Source organism: Thermobia domestica, chromosome 13, assembly GCF_964235325.1.
Source record: "Thermobia domestica chromosome 13, izTheDome1.hap1.1, whole genome shotgun sequence".
Lineage (NCBI taxonomy): Eukaryota > Metazoa > Arthropoda > Insecta > Zygentoma > Lepismatidae > Thermobia > Thermobia domestica.
Genome location: NC_137466.1, coordinates 94,540,714 through 94,556,291, shown reverse-complemented (window position 1 = coordinate 94,556,291; position 15,578 = coordinate 94,540,714). Strand labels below are relative to the sequence as shown.

The 15,578-nt window shown below is 31.4% G+C and overlaps 1 protein-coding gene across 1 annotated transcript in view; it reads left to right on the top strand.

Moving 5' to 3' along the window:
• The window catches only part of LOC145669237 (uncharacterized), a 138,951-nt gene that overhangs the window by 68,896 nt on the left and 54,477 nt on the right, over window positions 1-15,578 (top strand). The window contains exons 8-9 of the mRNA XM_081737561.1: window positions 3,766-3,903; window positions 10,567-10,713. Coding sequence (XP_081593687.1) covers window positions 3,766-3,903; window positions 10,567-10,713 — 285 coding nt within the window. The remainder of the gene's footprint in view (window positions 1-3,765; window positions 3,904-10,566; window positions 10,714-15,578) is intronic.

Sequence of the window (15,578 nt, the reverse complement as noted above, 5' to 3'; positions counted from 1 at the left end):
TGTTGGCTATAATTTCTCTTTCCCCTTAATTTCTCAAAAGTACTTTGGCTTCTTACGTTGAAAAACTCAGTTCTCCAGTACTTAGCGGCCAAGCAACTGCAATTTAATTTAATTTGCTACGTTATAAAGTGCAATTGTGAGATTATGTTAGTAGCAATGAACTGCAAAAGATAAAATAATAGTAACAAAAAAAAAACTTAGTAGTTCTCAATACCGGAAGTTGACGATAATAAAAACATAAAGTAGCAGAAAAAATGCAAAATGTTTATATTTAAACCAAATAGTAAATTTCTTTGGTTCGAAGTGACTGAGTTTGGTTTTTAGTAGTACATCATAACAGTATACCGAAAGATCATAGTAAGGGGAAAATATGGTTAGAAGTAGATATTATTATTATTATTATTATTATTATTATTATTATTATTATTATTATTATTATTATTATTATTATTATTATTATTAATAATAATAATAATAATAATAATAATAATAACTTAAGCTAATCTTGGTATATGTTTGTTATTTAGTAATTGGCAAAATTTTCAATGAAAATTGTCATCTTCCTTAACAGCATTTTCTCAAAACTCTACAGCAAGTTCATTTATACCGCATGACATCCATCGTTGTGGTAGATGTACAAAACGAAAACATTTCTTCTAGTTAAAAAAAAAAAAAAAAGCATCTTGTTACTACCTGGCTACATCTACCCATAAATTACAAAGAATAGCTTAGAAGTCAGTTTTCAATGACTAGCGAGGAAACCGACTCAAGTGTGACACAAAATTGTGGACGAGTTCATGAACAAACGAAGTGTTTTTGTATACAATTAAACCAATTAGAGGGAAAACCCTCGATCTTAACTGTTCCGGAGATATAGAGGAATAAGGGGAAGGCTGGTGCTCCGATATTTTGCGAATTTTTGAATATGTAGCGTTAGTACAAGTAAGAGTCTTTTAAAAATGAATAATTCCTTCATCCAGGAAACTGTAGTAATAAGTCACCTTATACATGAGGATTACACAACCAGAGTCCATAAAAAATTCTAGGGAAAGAATGTTTTGGACTGGGAAGGCGAAAATACCGAAGTTCCATTGTTGCCTGAAATAGGCATGTCAAGTATCTATGTTCAGGTTTCTTGGTACGCTGAATCGAATAAAAAGTATCATCAGTCAATTAGGATGAAAAATGTAAAAAATGGTGGCCGTCCGAACTTTCCAAACATTTATAATCTCTACAATTATTAACCGATCGGAACTATATGTGATGTACACTGTATAGGACGTACCGCTTTTCGTTTTTTAAGTTGAAGATACTATTTTTGCTTATTGATCCATACATTGCGTTTTAATATACGTCACACAACTACACACTGTCGTACTTTGCAATAATATGTGTTTATGATTCATATTATTTAATTTGTTTTTCAATAGCACTTTTGCACAGAATATAACATTGTATTTATGTTCACACAATAACGTGTCTGTTCTTTTGGCAATGTAATTAATACATTTTTTATATCACCTTCTCTCATTTTCTACAAACTACCGACATGATATATTAGCATGTAATACCATACAATTTTATTCTTCGTTTCAATGGCATTTGTTATTTCTTAAGTTCCTTCTTTTTCCGACCTCGGGTAAAAGCTACGCCACTCACCTCAACACTCAAAACCACTTTTATTCACCCTGGTGCATCTTTCTTAACATTTCAATGCAATTTTCAAACATATTCACTCGCAACATAGCCGAAAATTCGCAAAATATCGGAGCACCAACCTTCCCCTTATTTCTCTATATCTCCGGAATGGTTGAAATCGAGGGTTTTTCCCTCTAATGGGTTTAATTGTACACAATTGCACTTCGTTTGCGCATAAACTTGTTCACAATTTCGTGTCACACTTGAATCGGCTTCTTCGTAAGTAGTCACCAGGCAGTGTTGAAAAAATTCTAGTAGATTATAAAAATTACTACTTGGATCATTTATTATCGTCAGAAGTTTACCAAGTAAAGGATACCTGTATTTCCAAATAATTTTACATAGGTATGACAAAAAGGAATGTCAAAGAGCATTCCAAAAATGTTAAGAATGAGCAACACTGGCCTGCCAAGACATCATGAGATCAAATACAAAATGAATTACGTTAAAGTACTACACAGAATGAATTCATTAATTGACAGGAACGTTTATGAATATTTTTTATAAGAACAAAAAAAAAAAAAAAAAAAATACTTGTCTGAATTTTGACAAAACTAACTCTGACAAGAATGAAACACAATAATTAACGCATTTGGAACACCAACTACAGGTAATCTACGGGTTAAATAAAACATAAGCAACACTACGGAGAAATTATTGTTATATAGGAATTTAAATTAGTCTTTTGTGTAAAATAACTAGTGAAAGTGCGCTAACAAATTGTATCGTGTGAAATATGAAAGAATGTAGTATTAGTTTGTGGATACTTATTGACATGCCAAACGCAGTTAAAAAAAAAAAAATCGTTACTGATAACATTGAGATACTTGTACATATTTTTATTATAAGAAAAGCTTTTTTCTTTCGATACTTCTATACTATAACGATGAATGCCATGAGATGCGATGAATTTGTTGTAAATGTTACAAGAAAACGCTGCTTGAGAAAAATGAGAGTTCCTACTGAAAATTTCGCAGTTACTAATTACCAGAACTATACCAATATTATTACTATTGTTACAGCTTTCAATGCACTTTTTTTAAAAAAATATTTCATGAATCTTTTGCACTGACACATGTGCGTAACTTAATTTCACTGTTAGATAGTTTATTTCTGTTGTGGACAGCTTTCCATTTAGGAGATTATACGAAACCTAAACTACAAATAAAGTATGTTATCAACTACGACTCACAACTAATATAGTAATATTATGCACAGATAATTATTTCAACATATAGATACTATAGCACTTTACTACAATTACTATCTAATAATCTCTGGTTTACTGTTCATTTTTATACTCATATATATCAAATATAAATCTAAGATCTTGTATATATATATGTGCATATTCTTATTATACAACAGACACTACAGCAGTATATCATTGAAACACGTCAATAATTATATAGATTGAATTTACAGAAAGAGTGAGGAAAACAGATAATTATTAATTATTAATTATTAATTTAGGAAATTAATAGTGGAATAAGATTACAAACTTTCTTTGGGAATTCTTTCCTTTCAGCCAGAATATATATATATATATATATATATATATATATATATATATATATATATATATATATATAAGTCTCACATTGCTAAAGTCTTAAGATGTTCTTTGTCGACTGTACACTCTACATTTTTTTGATTGTTTACTATCAATCCTTTTTGTTGACATGTTGGACAAGATATTGAGAAAGGTATCTACATTGATCAGATTCTATTGAGATTTGTAGACATAATATTTTCTGCTGTCATTTTTTAAATGTTGGACACATCTTTTAGTTGTTCTTTTTCACAAGTAACAACTTTAACTGGTGAGTGCAAGTCCCATTTTCAATAATTTCTTTTTCACTTACCTAAAAATTACTAAATATTTTAGATAATGCGTGTGTATGTAAGGTATTGCGAAAGCTATATGCATTCATATAGTTCTATCAATATTTTGTTTTAATATTTCTTGGAAAGTTTGGAATCAAAATTTTATTACTAGTAATGAATATACTAGTACTTAATTATATTAAGCAGTCACTGTGAGCATAATCTATTAATTTCTTACAGACGCTGACCAAATCGATGAATCATGTGAAATGGATCAACAATGCAAAACATTTAATGGTATTTGCCTCAACAGTAAGTGCTCATGTGAAGATGGATATCATTTTGCCAAAGAAGTAGGCACTTGTATTAAGTCAGTTGGTAAGTAGTTTTCTTAAGTACTAAATAATTGTTCCCCAGCCATTAAAAACAGATATCGTGTTATCAATATTTTGAGAATACCCGTTACTCTTATAACCAGGAATCACAAGCTCGGGAAGTCGGAAACAGTTATATTTTACTTTGCGGAAATTTCTTTGTTACTGAAAATTCTACGTAATAATGATAGTGCAAAAATTATTATATTTCCTTTATGTCAAATTTAAATATTATTTAATTTATACAAGGACGGCTATATAACGTAGTCACAAAGTCACATGCCTTACCAATTACTATTAAGAAAATTAATTAAGTCAAAAAAGGACATTTATTCCTGTATATGAATGAGAAATTACCGAACATTTTTTTATATGGAATTTGCAACTCTGGTTGGTGTCTATGAGAGATTTGGCAACATTTATTATAAGTCACATTGCTTGATGATACTCTCTGTTCACATGTTCTGGCTTGACTCTTTCTAGCGGTGGCGTACCTCACAATGCAGCCCTTTAAATGCCTGCCCTTACGTACAATGGAATCACTTCTTCGTGAGTGGAAAATGAGTCCGTTTCGATCGGCACACAGAGCTGCGGGAAAAGAAAAAAAAATAGGGTAGAGTCTTAACTATATGGCTGTGGAGATGCGCTCAACACGAGCGAAGTGGGATGGATTTATTCCGCTTTTAGCACACACATATATTATATAAAAGAATGACATATATCAAGAACGAGAGGATTTTACAGTAGAATTTCGAATCATTGTTTGTTTGTGATACTTATATTCAAATTATTATGGAGCAAAAAAAAAATAAATAAATAAATAAAAAATAAAAAAAATAAAAAATAAAAAAAAATAAAAATAAAAATAAAAACACTTTCTTAGTACTTTGTAATTTTGGAATTTAAGAACACCTGATGTATGTTTACGTAACTTTTTTTATTTTATTTTTGAGCGACGATAGGAGGGAAGAAAGTATGGTGATCATGAAAACAGTCGAATTCGAGATTTCAACAAATTTACGCGTTTCATGGCTTCTACAAGCCAAAGACGGTATTTTTTAAAAAATGTCTATTGTCCTGATCTAAATGTGTTCGCTCGCCTAGAGACTATATCGTTCAAGGTATCCGCACCAAATTCTATATGAAGCACTTGTGTAAGGTTCCCTAGTAGCAATTCTTCAATTTTCATCCTGCCCTCAAACTAAAAGTAGTTTACTGAAAGGTAAGCTTAAAAATTGCAATTTTCTCTAAAACAGCTCCAACAATTTTATTTAAGTTTTATACTTCAAAATTTAATTAACAACCCTATATACGAGTAAGCCACTTCTGGGGAAAATCGAGAAGGGGTCAGTTTACTCTTGGGGTGAGTTCTGTTTTAACAATTTTCTCAAGGACGGCTCAGACTGTTTTGTTCATATTTCAATAATAAATATTTCATCACTAACCTGAGAATACTATAAAGGGGTCTTATACAATTTTAAAAACAAAATACAAGGGGTAGTAGTTTACTCTTGAAATTTTTTTTCGGGTGATTTTTTCAAAGACAATTCATGTTATTTTGTTCATATGTCATAAATAAAAAATTCATTAATAATCTGATAATGTAGCATGACTCATTTATCGCTTAAAAAACTAAAAGGTGCAGTTTACTCTTGAGGATAGGCTTTACGGGAGATTTTCTCAAAACTCATCAGTCGATTTTGTTTATACTTTATAAATAAATATTCCATTAGTAACCTATAATGCTGCGTAAATTACATCTTAGAAAATATCAAGAGATAGTTTACTCATTATTATTATTATTATTATTATTATTATTATTATTATTATTATTATTATTATTATTATTATTATTATTATTATTATTATTATTATTTTGAAAGCAAATATGCAAAGCCACCCACAAATATGAGTGTTACACTTCAAATTCAAATAAATAATTATAAAATAACAATAAGTAGAAGTATAGTCAATTTTTAAATCATGTAGGCTAAGTTTAAGGCGGATAACACACATGAGAGAGATTTTCTCAATTTGCCGGTATACTTGCAGAACTTTATGCATAGTTTGAAGTTTCCTCGTGGATATACCGGTACGGTTTGCAAACGCATTTTCAGCATTGGATACTGGGGTTCGCTTCTCGATAGAAACACGTATGATTTAGAGTCAATTTTAAAGTCGATCTACGTCTTGGTACTAAAAATGAATAGTCAAAAGAATTACTCATTTACTTTAGAAACGATTGAAATTGAATACATGCTTTTTCAAAAAATGAAATGAAATTTTGGGGGTTTTACATCTGACGGTTATGCCGGTTAGGCTAAAGGAGACGGTGATGATGAGAGATAAATGAAATGGTGGAATGAAGAAAGTGGCTAACACCGAGAAAACCCACGCACACGGTGTTTGTCCATCCAAAGTTCACTTGGCGGGAGTAGGGTTTGAACCCTGGATCCCAAGCACCAGAGGTGAACGCTCTACCACTGAGCCACCGCCGCCCCACATGGTTTTTCAGTATACAATGAAAATATTATTATGTTAGCATTTTAAAATAGGAGAAACAAAGGTACCATAGTTAACTTTTCTCTAAATATATTCGTTCCAAATCAGACTGAGCGCGCTCATCTCTCTCAAGGTTTTTCTGGTTTGATCCCCGCTCACGTGAATTTGAGTTTATGGTAGAAAACATCATGTTCGTGATTTTTCGGGATTCTCTCTTTCCTTCCACATTCTCATTTCACCAATTATTTTAAAATTCATTTTTATTAATTCATCCGTCTCCTTTAGCCTAAAGAGCAATACTGTGGAACGTGAAACTGTAAATTTTATTTCATTTACAGAATCGATTGAGAAAACTCAATTGAAGAAATTAGTTGAGTGGTGGCAAATCATTTTTTTTCACTCTTGAATAGATTGAATTTTCTTGTGCAGATTAAAGTATTTAAAGTTAAGTTAAATAATTTTGTATGTAAGAAATATGCTGAATATATAATTGTAAAATGGCAAATTTGTCCTGTAAATGTTTGTACCTAGTATCAGAACTTAAAAAGAATGCATTCGAAGTAATCATATTAGTGAAGACCCCAAAGCATGGGGATTTCACCGCCATTGTCGATGTGACTTCCCTGTTGTAGAATATTAAACCCACCACTGAACTTATCAAGGATTGGAACTTATATATTTTCTATTCGCTTCGTTTCTCAGATTCTAGTAATTCAGTGATTAATTTTAATTTGGACAATAATATTATTAATTATTAAATATCTATTTTTTTTCAAAAAAGTATTCGCCTAATTAAAATCCCATTGAATACCTATGAGATAACCATTCATTAAAAATAATCGAAATACCCATCGAATGAATCCTTGTTAAAACATGTCACCAAGACATAAACATTAAAACGGTACCTGCATAAATCTCATACAGCCTGTCCAAAATAAACTAGAAAACGCTCTAAAAGTATATACATTTGATGTATTGATCATTACATGTAGAATGTATTTCTTAGCTAGAATTTCGTTTCGGATGTAGTTGAGTCAAATTTGTTTCTGTAACTGTTAACGTTAACCGATAGAAATGGATGTTAGTTTACGTTTTAATTTGTTAGGCAAGCTTTTTTGATACTGTTCAAATGAACTGAAAAAAATAATTGAAATAAACATGACAGTAAAATACATCAAATGGTGTCGGAAATATTTGTTAAGCAATAGAAATTTTACTTCTAATGAAGAGAAGGAAAAATTTTCCCATTGTTGAGTAATGTAAATATTTCTCTTTATCTATAGCGTCTTTCTAAAGTAAATCCTTCAATACCTAATATAGGGCCTATCATGTGCTCCATAAGTCACTTAGCACTAGCAGTTATTAAAAATGCATTTTTGCCAACTGACTTGTAAGACATTTTATATTTCTTCTACAACGCATAGCCCAGGTACCCAGTTCAGCTTTCCGAATACCATAAATATTGATGATGGCACTTGTTTTTCGAAAATGGATAATAAAACTTACATTTTGGGGAAGTTAATGTCAGTTTAATCCTTAAATCATTTCTGACATTTCTTTTTCGGATAAGGATTCTAATTAGAACATAGCGATAAGATGTGGAATACATGGGGTAATTCATGGGGTTTGCCACAATGAAATATTAGTGTTGCACCAGGTCTATGCAGGTCTTGGTAAATAGTTTTTCAACTTTACGAAACGATTTTATTTCTTGTCTTATATTAATTAAATGTATTTCTACGTATTAGCCTCATAGATTAGAAAGGAGCTGTGTTGTTTAACAATTTTTTTAAAAAATATATGCATCTATTATTTGATTTTCAAACATTTTTAATTAAAATTATTTTCATTAATTTCTCATTTAATGAACACACCAAGCGAAAACTTTTACAATCTATTTGGTATATTGTATGTAAACAGTGGTTTAAGGTGAACACGTAAAGATTTGAATGCTAACCATTAGAAATTCCTGTGATCGGGAAACAATTCACAAAATTGAAACAACCTTAATTTTACATTTTCTATACAAATACTTACACCTTGTAACCGGTTAGAAACTTGAGTGATTTAGATATTTAGGAGATTATGGAGTGATATTTAATGTGATCCATTTGTCAAGTGTGTGTTTCGACTTGAACAGAAAATACTCTTTTTAAAAAAAATCTTGCTTGGTTTTGGTAAGATTTGTTTCAATCTTCCTTTTTAATTGTTGGATGACCATAAAGTGCTTCTTGCTATGATTGAATTTAAACTTTGTATAAGAAACACATAGCTAGCTGGCCTTTCCTACATTTACAGTATGATAGTTAGGTTTCCTAAGCACGTGCCTCCTTTTAAATTCGACTCCAATAATAACTGGCCTTTTCACAGGCAATTTTCTTTTTCTGTGGCGAATTATAAGATATGATTGTAAATTTGGAAATAAATGTGGCATTATATTTCGCTCGTTTCTCTTAATTCCTACTTTTGCGCCTTTACAAGTAATAATAAAAAAAACTTATCAAAATGAAAAACAAACATTTTACAAGAAAGATTTAACTTTGTTTTCTGTCTTGTTTTTTCCATTTTGTGAAGAGTTAATTATTTAGCGGCTGTTTAATTTCGGAATTACTGAATTTCCATAGGCATCTTGAATTACAAAAACGCAACATAAATACCGAATATTCAACTAACTGTCACTTATTCTGAATTTTCCTTGTGATCTTTAAAACATAGCACAACTATGGCGGAAGATATGCGTGTGGGACTTAACTGCATCCTCTATTTGGCAGAAGTATATATATTACTGTAGTATATATATTACTGAAGTATATATATTACTGTAGTTTGCCTATTTGTTATAGGCAAAGTTTAAGATTATATGCAAAATTGAACTATAAAGATATCTGTTTTGGTATAGTCTATATATCTCAAGTACACTATTTCGTTATTAGTTTATCATATTGTGCTATCTTAACTTTTATTATGTGTTATGTATAATCCCTTCACTACTTGACAGTGGCTCTGATAACCGAAAACAATTACATTTCATTGCTATAAATGCTGATTTCTGCAGTTAAAAGTGATAAACATTGTAGTGTGTATTGTACATTTGAGACACGAGTCACCAATATCCGATTACAATGCAGTAACAAATTACATCATTCTTACATAGTGCTTTCATTTGCAAATTTTCAGAGAACAGATATCTATAAATCTATTAAATTAGAAAAGTAATTGTGAATTTTATGGAAAGGAGAACTTTGCCAATTTATTCCATAAAAGTATTGAACTTACATAAGAAAATAAAATTCATATATTGTAATGTGTACTCAAAAGAGGAAGAAAAAGCATTAACTTTCATACGTCTGTGTATTGTATCGCTTAAGTCATTTCAGAGCTTTAGGAAAGATTTTTCCGAATGAAAAGATAGACTTAAAATTGGATACGGGAAAATTCCAGAAGCGTAAAGAAGAAGTAGTAGATGTCCGGAAGAGGCAAATTTCCTGATCTGTCCAAAATAAATTCCTTGTTTTAAATATTCCATTAAAAAAGGCCCAAAATGGCCAACCCACGGCATATAAATAAGCTATTATGAATCTTACATGTTTCAGAAAAATACGACCAAAGTCCCCATTTAAAGGTTATAGAGAGTTATATCGATCTTATATATTCTCTAATATATACTATGTATAGTCAGGTTGGCTAATTTTTAGAGTAGTAATACACTACATGAATATGATACAGAATATTCTACAAAAACATGAGAAGTAGGCCGATTTATACCAACAATATATTATACAAGAATACAACGCAAGTGGCCTAATTGCAGGTTAATACAATTATATCAATCTTAAATATTCTTAGTCCTGGTGCTAGCAGCAATTGGTAGAATACAATATAAATTTAAGGGGCTGGGACACACCGTAGCTTTTAAATCATTGCTTGTTACAATTGTAACAGAGGCAGAGAAAACTTTGAAGGACATTACTTAAGTTGGCCATCTCTGGCGGTACACCTGTATATTTTCCAAAAGATATGGCAGAGATGATCAACTTAAGTTATTACCAATCTTATTCTTCTAAGATTATAGTTATATTTTTCCATAAATTTATAAACAAATTACGTATAGCACTCATAATGTAGATATAAGGCATAAACAGCTGTTTTATGTTTTCCTATGCAGGATTGAATGAAAATTGTAGTAATACATACCAATGTAATGTTTTGGAAGGCGAAGTAGAATGCGATACAGAAACTAATGTGTGCACTTGTTCTGAGGGATTTCATATTTCTTCAAAGAACTCATCGCTATGTGTTCCAGTATCTACAGGTAAGGCATATTATTAGCAAGTTATGCCAAATCCAACCCCTAAAACTATTTTCACAGCATATTAAAAAGAAAGATACATTTCCGTTTACGGCATAAAGATACAGGGGCGTCATTTGGGACTCCAGGGTGGAACATAAGCTCCCTCCATCTAAGTTTCAGATTTATATGCATTTTAATCAACAGGATAATAATATAACAACGAAACAAACGTAAAAGTCTACTTACATTGAGTACAACTGATGAACCTGAGATTACATTCTGAGTTGGTTGAGGAGCGTTCTTCCAAATAGGAAATCAGGACTTCATATAGTTAATTCTGAGATATTATTCAATATTATTTTTTTAGCTTTAATAATCCTTATATCATCATAAGCATGACTAAACTCAAGTAGGTCAATTTACCCTTACTGAGTTTATTCACTGTTGTCACCTTCGTTACATGGGTACACCAAGATGTGAATTTGCCCATATAGTTTTATCGATGGTCTTCTTCTTTAGCGTATCCATTTTCTGGTTATCTTCCGGGTTGGACATTCGGTCAGAGCCTTCCATCTTCCTCTTTCTCTTCACATTTCTTACCTGGATATCTCTTTCGCATTTCTGACCTCTTTTCTAGGTCTCCCTTTACTTTCTTCAGCCATCTTTTTCCCAGTCTTTCATTCGGTTTTCTTCCCTCTCCTTTGGTTTCTAACTCTTTATTTGCTATCCTTTGCTACTCCATTCTCTTCACGTGACCGAACTAACTTATTCTCCAATCTCCTCTCAATCCGTTTGCCTATATTCTTCACACCTACTTTCTCCGTTATTATATAATTTCTTACTTTATCTCTTCTTGTTTTTCCTTCTATTTCTCTAGAAACTTCTTTTCTGCTACCTCTATTTTAATTTCCTCTCTTCCTGTCATTGTCTATAGTTTCAATCCGTATGTAAGGATTGTTATATACATACCTGTATACACGATCTTCTTACATTGTTTCGGAATCTCATGTTTCCATAACATATCTCTTACACCTTGGTATAACCTATAGACCTGCTGAATTCTTCTAATCTCTTTCTCATTTTTCTCCTTCTCTATCTATCACACTTCTCAGATAGTTATACTTACTTACTGCTCCTAATTTTCATCTTCTAACTTTATTTCAAATTCTTCTGCTTCTCCTACTTCCTGTTTATCACCACCTTCGTTTCCACTCCTGCTTATCTTAAGATCTCGTTCATCTAGTTTATTATTCCACTCATCCAGCCTTGCTTGTACTCCTCTGCTTTCTCCAATCAACATCATGTCATCTGCATATAGCCATGTTCTACCTTCTCTTCCTACTCTTCTTTCAACCACCTTCATTATCTAAATAATTAATATTTATAAATAGGGCAACATAACACTTCCTTTTCTCAGTCCTGTTCTTACTTCGAACCAGTCAGTCTTCCTTTCCTTTATCCCCACGCAACTCTTGCTATTTCCATACATTGCTTTTACCACCTTTGTCGTCTTCCTGCTGCAACCTTTCCTTTCCATTGCTTCTCATACGCACTTCTAGGCATTTTATAGTATACCTTCTCTAACTACATAAATACTAGAATTACCTTGAAATATTTCTATTTTTCTGTGTCAATTATCTTACTACAAAAATTAAGTCTACTTGGCTTCTTCGTTTTCTAAATTACTTTCGTCTTCTTTCTACAGAATTCTTTCAACTATCTTGGATGCCTACGTCAACAAGGTTACTCGTTTGTAGTTGCTACAATTCTGTCTATCTTCATTCTTGAATAACGGTATTATTGAACATCTTGGCCAGTCTTCTGGTATTCTCTACTCTTTCTGTACCGCTATTAATATTCTATATAACCATTTATATATGAATGTTCCTCATGTTCTGTTGCTTTTGTCACTTCTGTGGTACATCTTCTATTCTTCTATCCCAATTTCATTTATTATATAGTCTGTACCACTTCTCTCCTAATTACTGTATCTTTCTCTTTCATATCAGTTTCTTGTTCGCTATTTTTGTTTTCTCCTTGCCCAATGGCTCTCCTGCACTCAGTAACTATTAGAAATGTTCCTTCGATTACTCTTTGATACTTCTATTCTCTTATCACCTCCCCTTCTTCCGTTTTCAATGTTGTTCTTTCTATCGCTGGATTTCTTCTGTCTTCACTCAACTACAGAACAGCCTTTTATATTTCCTTCTACAATTTCAGTCGTTCCTTTTGTGTAATCTCTTCCCAGTATTTTTTTATCTCTCGAAACACTCTGTTGCTCCTTCTTCTTCATCCCTTTATATCTGTCTTTGTTCTCGGTTCTTCTATTCCTCATTCATTTCTTCATAAATCTTCTCATTTTGTCATCTTTTCCTTCCGTTCATTTCACTACTTAGTTTCCTAATCCTATTAACTTCTTGTCCTTCATGTCATCTCCACATATTTTACCATTGTCTGTCTGAAATTCTTTTATCTCTTCTCTACCTCTTTTATTTCATCTTCTGACCATTTTACTCTAATTTCTTTCTGGGATTTGTTCCTGGTTTCTCTGTCCTTCAGTTTGTACGTTTTCAATCACTCCTCCTTTTCTTCCTTTACCTTCCCTAGCTGTCTCTTCCTTATCTTTGCTACCATTACTCCGTGGTCTTCTAAAGCTTCCTCTGCCATAGCTGTCACGTTCATTAACACTCTTTTCATTTTGTTTTCTACTATCACATAGTCAATTGATTACTTCACTCTTCTCTCACTCCTTTCACATCTGGTTATTTTCTTATAATTCTTCCTGAACCACATATTCCCAATCACTAGTCCATTCTTTTCACAATACTGTATTGCCAACCTGGGTTGCTCTTGATAAAAATTTTAGTAAAACTTGAATATGTAGAGCACTCTGAGCTCCCCAGATTGATCTAATTTGCATGAAGCAAATCTATATCTACTTGCATTTATATGAGAGGTAAGTTTGGGGATACTCCACCACTGGTTGCATTGATTGAGGGCCAACCAGAGCCCTATTAAAATGATAACAACAATGTCTACTTAAACATGTGTATTTTAACAGAACTAGTAATCATTTATGTGTGAAGTGTTGTTTGTGTAATGAAGACTTAAGAAAGTGTAATTTAATGTGTAAATCATGTATAACGAATTGGATTAGCACAGAATTTGGTTGTGACACATACCTGTTGTTGATGATTAGCGGAACCAAGCACTGAATGATCGTATACTAGTAACAGCAGTCGGTTGTATTTCAACGTTGAACTTCTTAGACTGTTCTCTTAGTATTTGAAGTTAATAATGTTTTAACTTGACGAATTGTAGAACTTTAAATGCTACTTCTCTAATATTGATCCTCTGACAGTGATCCTCTGATAATGCTACTCTGATAATGATCTCATTGAATAAAATAAAAGGTTTTTATACAACTCAAACTGCTGACGATCCAGTAATACGGTTTCAGCACTCGGGCCGATTTTCGTCCACGTGCGTCCCAGATCTAAAAAGATCTTATTCAACCAAATTCTCATAACCTCAATTCAATCATGATGACACGAAACAATGTCACTTTCTTGATGTCCTCATTGTCCGAAGAAAAGTGTGGATGTTAACAAATTTATTACATAACATTACAAGCTCTTGTTGATAGACTAGAATTCATACAATTTGAAGTATACACATACTGTATTCTTTGCACATATCTCTTTAGAGATAAACAAGAGTAAATTAGGTCTCCTGAAACTCAAGACCATACTACAATTAAACTAAACAAATTAAACCAATAATTAATAATTATCTATGGTCTTGACACCCCCGCCGACAAGACTCCAGCTTGCCGTCGCAAGTGGACGCCAAGAGCTATATATGAAACATCAAATCTTTAAGATATATGTAAAACAGTATTAATAAATATAAAATTGAAAATAAGTTACTAAAATACAATATTGCGTAAGATAAAACCCATAACCTCAAAATTATGTCAAAATTTATCAAAAGTGTATAAATATTGAGATTTTACTGTATAAAATTTACAATGAAAATTAAATCATTACTTGATTTCTAAAAGAATACTATTGTTACTATATTTACATAAATTTTGCAGTACTGCTAAGTATCTGCGTGAAAAGGTTGGAAACCAATAACCAATACATAACATTTAGTATATATATATAGCATATAATATGTTGAAAAATAAACAGTTTATTAAATGCATTGAAACATCTTTTCCATCCATGGCTCTCTCATTTGATTTATTGATTACTTATTGATTTATTGATTACTTTTTTTTTTTTTTTTTTTTTTTTTTTACAATCCATTACCAAATAAGATTCTTACTTTAATACTCTAATACTTATTTTAGCTTGACGAAAAACATATTTGTACTCTATTCATTGTAGCTTATTAATGTATAACTTAACCTAACCTATATCTACTTCTTTTCCTTTCCCGTTTTCCGCGGTTCGCGATTTCTTTCAGTTTTATATAGCCGTTCGGTAACGTACCATGCATGTTTTCTTGTTTGCCATTTTTTTATTTTATAATTGTTAATCTAATGTTTGTTTACCTTATTTATTACATTTACAGAACACTTCTATATTTCCAAATTTTCAACTTTTATTTATTTATTTTATTTTTCTCTACTCATTTCAAAATTTCATAATTAAAATATTTCAATTTAAACTGAATTTCCTACTTAGTGCTAAAACATTATGTAGATTCAATACAGGCAAAATACGTTATAGATTTTGCCTATGCAGTTTAAGTTCAATTTCAAATAACCTTAGCACTCTATTAAAATGTTGTTCAAGCTTTATTTATACTTATCATTAATTATTTGAAATCTATGTTCAAAATTTTGGACACATGTTTCCCTTTTTACGGTTTATCAT